Source organism: Panthera pardus, unplaced genomic scaffold, assembly GCF_024362965.1.
Source record: "Panthera pardus isolate Hobbes unplaced genomic scaffold, ASM2436296v1 HiC_scaffold_12, whole genome shotgun sequence".
NCBI lineage: Eukaryota > Metazoa > Chordata > Mammalia > Carnivora > Felidae > Panthera > Panthera pardus.
In genome coordinates, this window is record NW_026526677.1 from 16,528,109 (window position 1) to 16,540,125 (window position 12,017).

The 12,017-nt window shown below is 46.7% G+C and overlaps 1 protein-coding gene across 1 annotated transcript in view; it reads left to right on the forward strand.

The window, feature by feature from the left end:
* Positions 1-7,285: 7,285 nt before the first annotated feature.
* Positions 7,286-12,017, forward strand: part of LRP4 (LDL receptor related protein 4) — a 50,129-nt gene continuing 45,397 nt past the window's right edge. The window contains exon 1 of the mRNA XM_019412477.2: positions 7,286-7,576. Within this exon, the coding sequence (XP_019268022.2) occupies positions 7,525-7,576 (52 nt within the window). The 5' untranslated portion in view covers positions 7,286-7,524. The remainder of the gene's footprint in view (positions 7,577-12,017) is intronic.

Consider the following 12,017-nt stretch of genomic DNA (forward strand, 5'->3'; position numbering starts at 1 on the left):
TTGAAAATCTTCAAAATATTTTTAAAGCAGAAGTGATGACCTTCCAGATAGTATTTGTTTTTCCCAAGAAGGAACAGCTACTTTTAGACTTCTCTTCTACCATAGAGTACATGATAACAGATTTTGGCCACACTTCAGTAGCAGAGGACATTTTTTAGTGAAATAAACACAACATGGGTCTTAAGAAGAGTGGAAATACGCAAGACTTGTTAAAAGCAGATGTAATTCTGTGACCTTGTTGAATGTTAAGGAAAGAAAAAAAATGTCAACTTTCAATTTGGATGGGTTTTCAGATTCTTAAATTATCATAACATACTTCTGAAAAGGTTACCTAAACAAATAATCATCCCGGTAAACAACCAACTCAGAAGACAACTCCACAATCCTGAGTGCAAGCAAGCGATATGAAATTGATCAAAGCATAGGGAAGGTACCAGATGTTAAAGTCATTCCTACAGCATAAGGAACAGAAACATCAAGGTCAAAGCAATCAGAAAAACACCTACAAGAGATGATAAGTGGAGACATTAGTTTATCAGATTATAATTCCTAATTATAAGGAGAAAATTAAGAGAGATCTCTGGCTCTGCAGAGGACCTATGATGAGACTGACACGGAAGAAATTTCTCCCTTAAATTGAGAACTACAGGAAAGCAAACATGAATGTACTAAATAGTTTTAAACTTCAAGGAAACAATAAGGAAAGAAAAAATGCAGGCTGAATTATTGCTACAAAATAGGTTCAAGAAACTAGGACAAGCTTTTATCGACTCATCAAGCAGAAAAGATGCTAAAGGCAAAGTAGCTACTAAGAAATGCAGGTCATGAAATTCATGCTGAGCTCTTCTTAAAAGACTTATCTTCCGTAAAAGCGAAGCAGAAACTAAGTGTGATGCCACTGTATGGGATTAACATGTTCAAATTAAAAAATGCTATTTACAGACAAGTCATTTTGAACTGCTACAGGTCAACAACCCAGAGATTTGGGAGAATTTGCAAAGACAAGAAAAAGAAACATTCACAAACTCTTAGTTAAAAATAACTAATGCATTACAAGCAAGCGGTTATGAGGACATGGCTTAAATTGAACCGGAGCTCAAAGGTGATTACAGACTTGAACCTTCTTGTTATATTATATTTTCAAATGCTGTAAAAAGAGTTGGGAATTATACTTTCATACAGTTTGAAAGGGAAAGAGATTTTCTGATCTTTCTTGGTAGTTCACAAAACTTAGCTGTCTGTGCCTTCCTCTGTCCTCGAGTATGCACTTGATAAGCATTTATGTCATTAAAAAAATTCTTTGAACTGTCCTACTAGATTGTGAGTTCCTTGAAGGCAAGAGACAATGTTCACTCATTTTTAAGTTTCTAGGACATGCATAGTGCCTGACAGAATAAATACCTGTTAAGTAGACTCCCCCCCCCCCAGATTAAAAGCCTAGAAAATTAAATCTATCCAATCCATAGGATTTATGGTTTCCTCATAGGAATCAATTCATGAAATAAATTCATTAAACAAAAAGGCCAGCAAAATGCAAGGCGTTGTTGAGAAGGGCATTAAAAATCAAATAGAGGGGCACCTGGCTGGCTCAGTTAGAAGAGTACAGTGATCTCAGGGTTGTGAGTTTGAACCCCAGGTTGGGTGTAGAGATTACTTAAATAAATAAACTTTTACAAAATCAAACAGGGGCACCTGGGTAGCTCATTAATCAACCAACTCTTGATTTTGGCTAAGGTCATGATCTCAGTTTGTGAGTTTGAGCCAGTCTTCGGGCTCCGTGCTAACAGTGCCTGTTTGGGATTCTCTCTTCCTCCCCTCTCTTTCTCTGCCCTTCCCCCAATAACTCTCTTTCTCTCAAAATAAATAAGTAAACTTAAAAAAAAAAAATCAAACTGGGGCGCCTGGGTGGCTCAGTCAGTTAAGCATCCGACTCCGGCTCCAGTCATGAGTTCGAGCCCCACATCAGGCTCTGTGCTGACAGCCCAGAGCCTGGAGCCTGCTTTGGATTCTGTGTCTCCCTCTCTCTCTGCCCATCCCCTTCTCATGCTCTGTCTCTCAAAAATAAACAAACATTAAAAAATTTTTAAAAAGCAAACAGAGCATTGGCATATCCTTCATATACCTAAATATTGTGTGTGAGAGATCACTGCATGTTAAGAAATGGCCAGAAAACAAAACAAAACAAAAAACCAGCAAACAAAAGGCATATTGAACAATGCCGCATGTGGACAAGCTAAGAGAATTCATTCAGGATGAGAGGGAATATACTAGGAATAACTAAATAAACTTAGGATATGAATTGTAAGTTCCCAAACTTTAGAATCTTAGGACAAAAAGCTACAGTCTCTGCATTTATTTTTCCCCCAGTTCATCCCTAGATTGTCACAAGAGTTTATTGTTCTAAAACTCAAATCTGACCAAGTTACTTCGATACTTTAAAAGCGTTGCTGGGTGCCCGGGTGGTTCACTCAGTTAAATGTCCAAACTCAGCTCAGGTCATGATCTCACAGTTCAGACTCTCACAGTTCAGTTGTCATGAGTTTGAGCCCCTGTATCAGGCTCTGCTGTGAGTGCAAATCCCACTTTGGATCCTCTGTCCCCCTCTCTCTCTGCCCCTCCCCCACTTGCACAGGCGCACGCGCTCTCTCTTTCTCTCAAAAATAAACAAAACTAAAATAAATAAATAAATAAATAAATAAATAAATAAATAATAAATAAATTGCTGACTCACCATGACTAGGATGGAGCAAATTCCTAAACATGCAGACAATATATATCCCTTCACAGTCTGGTCCCAACCTATTTTTCCAGCCACCTTGCCATTTACTCTTCGCTACATATGTAATACTCCAGCCATACTTTCCTACTCACTCTTCCCAAGCATACTGGCTCTTTCCCACTCCCTTGCTTTGGTATAAGTTTTTCTTTCTACCTAGAATGTACCTCTCCCACATTTTCTGCCTAGTAAACTTTTGTACATCCTGTAAGACAAAGGCCAATGCCATCACCTCGGGAAACCTTATCTAACCTCCTAAATAAAATAGGGTAAAGGCAGGGAGGGAGAACAAGGCAACTTTAGGGTGATAAGATGAGGTTTCTCTGAGGCTGGTATGCTGTGCTGAGATCTGCCATGGGAGGGCCTGGGGAAACAGTAGAGGAGGTAGCTCATGCAAAAACTCGAAGAAATGATAGCATGTTGCAGAGCTGAAGGAAAGCCAGTGTGACTAAAGCAAAATGAATAAGGGGAGAAGTGGTCAAAGTAGGAGGCAGAAGCCAGATCATGAAGGACCTTGAAAGCCACATGAGAAGTATGGATATGATTCCAAGTGCAATAGGAAACCATCAGAAGGTTTTAAGCCCAGTAATGACATTACCTGATTTATGTTTTTTAAGAAGTCACTCTGGTTTCTGTAATGTAGAGAATGAATTATAAAGGGCAAGTGAAAACGGAGAGGCCATTTGCATAGATGCTTGATATATGTTTGTTAATTAAATGGGTTTTTATTCATTGATCCATCTGTTTATCCACCATTCTAAATTTATCTTTGCTGCTGAAATAAACAAGACGGGCAGAAGTATTTGCTGCAAAGGCTCTACTTATATATGCCAAATACGTGAATATCAAGCTTTCAGGAGATAAAAAAAAATGTGCTTAGAATGTCTCACTTTTCAGGGTGGGCCCCATGTTAGGCCAGGGAACTGAATCAGCCATTGTCCCCCAGCCCCTGATGTGAGTACCACCACTGAGTTAGATCATGAAAAGTACTGGCTCTAGAAATGGTGGCGTGAAGGTTTGTGATTAAAGAAAGCACAGAAATGCCAATCAGACCCTTTCCTTATACTTTCATTTTTTCTCCCTTTCTCCAGTAGTAGCCCCCTGGACTTAGATAAAAGCACCCATTGCTAACAGTTAATGATACTTTCTCATAAATACTCGGGACTCTTTCCTGGCTCAGGGCCTTTGCAAATGCTGCTCCTTCTGCCTGCAACAAAGCTCTCCCCATCCACTCCCAGCCTGAAGACTCTTACTCAGCTTAAGTGTCAGGGCTTCTAACAGGCCTTCCTTGCATCCCCAATTCTAAATCAAGTCTCTCCTTTCATAGAACTCAGTACTTGTCCTTGAATGTCCTTATCACTTACAGCTTTAAAGTCATTTGTGGGATCATTCTTTCAATGCCTCTGCATTGTGTCCCCTCCCAATGCCAGCCATCAGTCTGTAAGTTCTAGGGACCCCATGTATCTACTTACCACTGCCTCTACATTGCCTGGAACATAATATGCCCTTAATAAATACTTACTAAGTGAACAAATACCAGAAATAAGCCTCCCTAGGCAGAAGAAGCAGGTGTAGGACCCCTTAAGCTCCTTTAGCTGTGCTTTTGTTTTGTTTTTCCTTCTACAGTTTTAAGAACTCTTTCCCTCCATTCACACTGCCTTGACAAAAAGGTGATTCTGGAGAAGAGATGGAGAAGTTCGTTGCAGACTCGTGTTCTTAATCTTTCAAAGCAGGGTCTTTCAACATCAGCAATATTAAAATTTGCGGCTGGATAATTCTTTGTCATATAATTCTTTGTGGGGAGGGATGTCGTGATCATTGGAGGATGTTTAGCAGTATCCTTGGAGTCTACCCAGTATTTGCCAGTGGCACTCACGCCCCAAAGTGTCTCCTGGGATCACCCCGTGGCTGGAAAATCACTCCTGATTGAGAACAACTGTTTTCAAGTGTAAAACTTCAGGCCTTTTACTCTTTCAGATGAATTATGTCTAGAAATGCAGGTTGTTGAGTGATGCCTAGGTTATAAGAGAATTCTGCCAACCCAATTGGATCAAAATAGTGCCCATTTCTATCTGGTTTCTGTAGCACTCCCTGTGTTTCCTTTGTAAAGGCCATTAGTGATGGTCTAATTCAGGGCAATATTCTGATTTTGGAAATTCAGTTCCCTGGTGTGTCCTGGAAGGATGAAGGAAGAAGGTGGTGTTTCTGAGGAAACTAATGCCTCTGAGACCCCTCTGGAATTGGCAGTCCCCTACAACTTTGCTAGGGGCATGTCCCAAAGGACAATAAAAAGGAGACAAACAGCCCATTCTGGCATCCTTTTCAGGATCTCTCACTCCAAACAAGAAAGTCTGAGAGGCCTGGTAAAAATAAATATAGCTTAGCACTCCTGGCATAGGAGCAGTTTCTGACAGCCAAGACTTAACTCACTCTAGGGGGTGACCCAGGCAGGGACTATGCACGAAGTTCATTCGTTTCTACCCATTGATATTCTCAGTGACTCACAGCAGCCAGGGATGGCTCTGTGCACCAGAACCACACTGAACCATGGAGGAGGGGGACTTGGGATGCGCACACAAAATTCAGTCTCTTGAGCCTGAGTCAGACAGGGACAGCCAGCCTCCCCCTTCCTCCTCAATCCCAGAAAAACAACATAAATCATGCCTTCTGGAAAGAAACCTATCCTTCGCATACAGATGTTTATAAATTCTTAATCCCCTGACATTGAAAGTATGGTGACTGCCTGTCCTGGATTTTTTGGGACAAATGTATTCATTATACCACATGTCCTTAGTTTTCCTGTGGAAAAAAAATATGGTCTCCAGAATCATAAGATCTTTCTCAACAGGTCGAAAAGCATATAAACAGCATATATTGAAACCCTGAGACAAACCAAGGTCGCATCACAAACATTGTGAGGGTGGGGGAATGTGTGTTGAAAATCAGGCTCTACTTTTCACTTTTTTTCTCCTTGGATTTTAGGCTGAGGTGCCATAGGTCATAAAGGTGGACTGTCTTTCCCAGCAGGAAGATCACAGAAACCTGACCTGACTCGACTGCCGCCTTCAGTCAGCACGAAGAACTACACACAGAGAAAATGCCTCAATATTAGTTATCATGGTGATGCTAGTTCAACCACATTTCATCTGTGTAAAAATTTCAGGCAGAACAGTATACAGAAGTACTGGCTAAAGGACCTAACACTTTACTTTTTGTTGTTGTTGCTGTTGCTGTTGCAAAGTTAACGTTAGCTTTGGTAAAGGATGATAATTTGAAGTGAAATCCTTTGAAAAATTGAAAACAAGCAAGGATGAAATGTCAAACTTATCCATTGGAGAAATCTCCTAATAGCCACTTTTGCACCATACCAAATTACTTTCCCCTCAGCTAACATGGGGCATTTGGGGCTTCCTGATTCTATTTACTAGTAAGAGGAAAGTGGTTTAATGAGATCGCAGAAGATCCAAAGCCAGGAAATGTTGACATATCAGCTTGGAGGGAAAATTGATATATAGGACCCTAAGGAAGTTAGGGGCTTGGACAAAAGTAGCAAGACGAGATTCAACCAAGAAACAAAACTAACCCATGTTATTAATCTGCTCTGGGGAGAGGATAGAGCCTGAAGCTAAGACAAGAGAGTTTATAACTTTCTGTAATCACCCAAAAGTTAAATACAGCTGGAAAGCCCTACAGACAGAAGCCTGGAGGAGGCTGAGGTCTTTGTGAAAGTGCAACTACAAGTAAAGACTTACTTCCTTACCCCCTTCCTTCCTTGCCAGGATCAGAAAGTCAAAGAAGGTGAAGAGGCTAACACCGCTGATTTACAAAGACAGCGAGGAGGAACTATGTCTAGGCCAATTCTGGACGTCTGAGCTGGGGCGACAGGACCCAGACAACCACCTCAGGAAATGAGTAAATGAAAAGGGGGAGTCGTGGAATTATTTAGCCCTAGCACAACGCTGCCTAGACCGGGGTGGGGGTGGAGCAAGAAGAAAATCTCAGAAAAGGAATTTTGACAGTGAGAATGCTAGTTAAGATACAGCACTCCAGGCCCCCTGATGTCCCTTGTTTGATGTTAATAAAGACCTAGAGGATTATGCATTAGCAAGCCTTGCGTATTCTGAGACATCAATAAAGTCTGGGCTTGGGGCTGGTAGGGGGGCAGGGGTCACGTCCAGGAGACTTGGGTCAGCCCGGGTGCTCCTCTCTGGCACAGAGTAGAGTGAGAGGGATCGAGAGTTGCCGCTGGGATAGTTTTTTTTTTAAATTAGGGACATTTGAGCAGTAGTAATGGGGACACGGAGGGGGGCTCTCTCGAGGACCAGGAATGTGGGGGCGGCCTGAAGAGGAGCGAGGCCAGCGCAGGAGGCGCTAGCGGGTGGGGGCCCGGGGAATCTAGCGGGGGGCGGTGGAGCGGGGGGGCGGGGGGGACGGGGGCCGAGGGCGGGAAGGGGCCGGCCCGGCGCTGGGGGCGGGACCAGGCGCGGTGGCTGTGGCGGGGGCTGCGGCGCGGGGGGCGGGGCGGCCAGGCCCGGGACACCCCCCTCCCGGTCCCCTGGCGGGGCGGCTTCGGCTCCGGCAGCACTGGAGGCAGCAGCGGCCGGAGGGCGACTTGCGGGGCGCGCCCGCCGCCGCGGACCGGGACGCTTTCCCTTCGGGACCCTGCGCCGACTCCCTCCTCCGCGCGGTCCCGCGGGAGCCGGCGGGACCCCCGGCCGGCAGGGAGCGCCGGCGGCGGCCGCGGCACCATGAGGCGGCCGTGGGGCGCGCTGCTGCTTGGCGCCCTGCTCTGCGCACACGGTAAGCGGCGCCGCGGAGCCCGCGCCGCCCGGCCCGCCGGGAAAGTTTGTCCGTGGGTCCGGGCCGCTGCAGGACTCACCTCCCGAGAGCGGGGCGGCGCGCGGGCTGGGGCCTCAGACCCCGCGCTCTCACTCCACGCAGTAACCCTGAGCGTGCTTCCCGGGGAGGGAAGAAGGAGCTCCCCCAGCCCTTCCAGCGGGAGAGGGTCGGCCGTGGAGGAACTCCCCGGCTCGGATCTGGGCCGGGCTCAGGGGAGATCCGAGGCGCCCGCCGTCTTCCCTCGCCGCTGTTTGAAGAGCTGGGGGCTGCTTCCCTTTCAGGTTAAGACACGGTCTCTGGGTCCTTGGTGCGAATGAATGTGCGCGAAGAAAGGGAGGCGGGGAAGGATGGTTGCTAAACCATAAATTGTAAAATCCCTCCTTGCAGGGGCCGGGGGTCTCGGGCGGATTGCGGAGCGGGGCTCCAGTGGAATGCTTAGGCTCTGGGGAGTCCTCTGTTCGGAGAACAGTTCCTCGGATTCCAGACCTTGCTCCCACCGAGGGTCTTCGGGTACTGCTTGCTCGCAGCATCTCCCCTTAGTGGTGTTTTGGGTTCCCTCTCCTGGCTGCGACCAATCAGCTTCCTGCCCTGGATCCTTCCCGGTGGGGGAGAGGGGGAGGAAACCGGGCTGGAAAAGGGGCAGAGGAGGGACACGGGGAAGAAACTGCTGGAAGGCTCCCGCAGGTCCGTCCTGGCCCGGGTAGTGGGGCGGGGGGGGCGGGTATCACCGAACATCACAAGGCAGCCCCCGGGTCCGCGCGGCGACCCTCGGGGGAGCTGGACGGATAGCAGCAGAAGTGCTGCTTCATCTGCTCCTTATTAATAACTTGTTTGGTGCCCGTGCGCAACTGTTGTGTGTGATTAGGGCTCCACTGGAATCTGTTTCTCCGCAGCCTCCGAAGCACCATGGGTGTACCCCTTGATTTAGCAGCTGCCTCTAGTTTGTGCCCAAAGATCAAAGAACTTTGATCTTTGAACCCCAACCCTATTCAACCCGGGGGGGGGGGGGGAATACGAATCTTCTCAGTCTCGCAGCCCGGATGAGGGGGTGGGCTCGGATTGGAGGGGTCTCTAGACCCTGGCCTTGCTTGCACCGATTCTTTTCTTTAACGTACGGGAGCTCGTGTGGAAACAGTGCAGATTTCGGAACTTCCCTGGCATGGCGTGGAGATGCCTGGGCACTCGTTTTAAAGATTGGTTTACCTCCCAAATCCAAAACAGAGTTCTCGTGTCTGTTATTTAAACTACCCGTAGGTTTTAAACGACTTTTTCCATGCCCTCTCTAACGCCCACTGAGCTCTTTCTCTCCGCTCTCGGCTCTTCCTCTCCGCGTAGTAGCCTGGCGGAGCCACGTTCCTGCTCGCGCTGTGCTCTCCCCCTCCCGGGCTCTCTCCTAGAAGGTTATTTGTAGCCTCTTTGGCGTGTCGGGACAGCGGCCCTACTGGGGTAGGAATGTAGCTGCTCTTCCCACCACATGGGCCCCTTAAAGGGACAGCTATGCTTTTTGGGGGGTTTCCCCCTTCGGGCTGCGAGAGAAGGGGATGGAACTTTCCTCTCGGCCCCCTGGAGGAAGTTTTGAAAAAGATCAAGGGAAATGGCAAGGCACTGGGAAAAAAGGAAAAAAAAAAAAAAAAAAAAAAAAAGCCTAAAACGGATACCAACAAAACCAGAGAGGAGATTGTCGCCTTCTGCCCTAGGGAAAGGGGAGCTGGAAGGTTCTGGGCTGAGACTGGCCAAGAGGATTTTATTGCTCCAGAGCTGTCAAAACTGCATATGCTACATCTGCACTGACAATGGGGGTAGAAAATTGAGTGTATTTAATGCTTAACAGAAAAAGGCCGAGAGGGTACTTCATAACTCTTTTGGGTTCTTTTTAAGGACAAAAATTTAACAGAAACTTCTGAGCGCGGGAGACTTTCAGTGCACATGCACAAGGACACTCAGTGATATGAAGATCGAAACTTCCCCTAGGCTAACACTTAACCATCCTTGGAGGTGAAGGGGGGAGGTAGGAGAGAGAGGATAGATTCGTGGTTCATCAGTGAGACTGAGCAGTTCCTCAACCAAAAATATCACCAAGAGAGTCCCTAACACAATGTTTAGGGGCTCAGGGAGAAGACCGTGTTTTATAGTAGGTCAATGACCACGACTAGGAGTGGATTCAAGACACTAAGGTTTAAGGCGCTTATTTGGATGCTGCGAGTCCTGTGGGCTTTTCCTAGAGCTTATGTCTTTGGCCTGAGCTAAACAGGTTGGGGTTGACACTCCAACTTTATAGATTTTAGAGGGAAATTTGATTGCTGGTGATAGCCCTGGGTATCTTTCTCCTGACGGTTGAGGTGAGGCCTCAGGCAGTCTACCACCATTGGAAGACCGGAAACCATGTTTGCTATGGAGGTCTCTTCACGTAAGCAAAAAACTGAAAATTCTGCCCAGGGGCTTAGGTAGATAGAAGACTCTTTCTGAGATTGAGTGCAAAGGAGGAGAGCTGAGACTGGTCTCCTTTCCATCTATCTGTTGTCCTGGTGCTTGGTTGACCTTGTCCCTCGTCTCATTGGACTTGTGAAAGATGCTTGGCTTGTCACTGATTTTGGATTTCCTCTTCTGTCCCCTGTTGAATATCGGATGACATCTTTGGGACTGGCACATGGTATTAAGAATGACAGGTGCAAGGGAACCAGTCTGGCTGTGTCTGATACAGAACACGTTGGGCATGTCCATCGTCTGGGCCAGCAAAGAACACAGAAGGTCACAGAGGACAGGGTATTTGATAGGTCTTTGCTGACTCTACTGATTGCTAATCTTGATCCCTAAGAAGAAGAAAAGTGGGAAGGATTGGCTATGTTGTTTCTTCTTGGAAGAGACGAGCAATACAAGGGGCTTCTTGAATAGGGAATTTCGGGAACTATGTGAAGAAAAAGACTTGTCTTTTTGAATGATTGGGCACAACTCATAATTGTGACACAGTTCCATGCCCTTGGTGACTAGGTCTGTTAGCCTATTCCAGCCATAATCTCTAACTTCCTTGATGAATCCTAGCCGCAAGTTTTGCCACAGTTGCCTAGGTGTGGGGCATCTGGGCCCCAGACTGTGTCTGGATTACCATCTCATCTTCAGCATCGGAAGCTCTTCTCCCCTTCTCAGTGTGGTGGGATTCAGTGTCCCAGGAAAGACTTCCTGCTGACTAGTTGGCTGGTCAGCTGGCAGAGCCCAGGTTTAGCCCTATAAATAGCTCTGATGAATGTCTGTAGCTGCCACTCTCCATCCAGCCTAGAGCTGACAGGGTCAGGTTCTTTCTCTGAAATACACTCAGGAGCATCTCCTAAACTGGGTTCTGCACTCATTCATTTGTTCATTCATTCAGCGAACACACATTTCCCAGGCACTATTCTTTTTTTTTTTTTTTTTAATTTTTTATTTATTTTTGGGACAGAGAGAGACAGAGCATGAACGGGGGAGGGTCAGAGAGAGAGGGAGACACAGAATCGGAAACAGCCTCCAGGCTCCGAGCCATCAGCCCAGAGCCCGATGCGGGGCTCGAACTCACGGACCGCGAGATCGTGACCTGGCTGAAGTCGGACGCTTAACCGACTGCGCCACCCAGGCGCCCCTCCAGGCACTATTCTTAATCACCACATATAGAGTTCAGTGATGAAGAAGTACAGGCACCAGGCACACCTAGGTTTAAATCTGGGCTTCGACACTTCTTGGTGACCCTGTGCAAAACCCTTAATCTCCCTGAACTTCAGGGTTCTTACCTGTAAATGGGGCGGGGGGGGGGGGGCAGAACTGGAGTAGTAATAAATTTTCATGTGAGACTATTATAAAAATTAAATGAGATAATAGTATATTCAAACCACTCAGCACAGACTGCTCTGTTCTACAGTCTTGGATAAAACGTTAGCTGTTTGTTAGCAAGTCTGCATAAATAGATTAGAGGGGCGCCTGGGTGGCGCAGTCGGTTAAGCGTCCGACTTCAGCCAGGTCACGATCTCGCGGTCCGTGAGTTCGAGCCCCGCGTCAGGCTCTGGGCTGATGGCTCAGAGCCTGGAGCCTGTTTCCGATTCTGTGTCTCCCTCTCTCTCTGCCCCTCCCCCGTTCATGCTCTGTCTCTCTCTGTCCCAAAAAAAAAAAAAAAAAAAAAAAAAAAAAAGTTGAAAAAAAAAATTATAAATAGATTAGAGATGGTTCTTCCATCTAGACTATGGGAGACAGGTAAATCATTACACTAACTACAGTGCCATGTGCTGAAATAGAATGAAGTTTAGCTCTTCATTTCAGCTGGTTTTTTGCTTTTCTCTTTTAAAGATCTTGCTCCTTCTTCCCACTACCCCCCCCCCCCTTGAAAACCTAATGAGACCTAAGCATAGTTCCCTCCTGTCCACACATCCAGAAAAGAGAT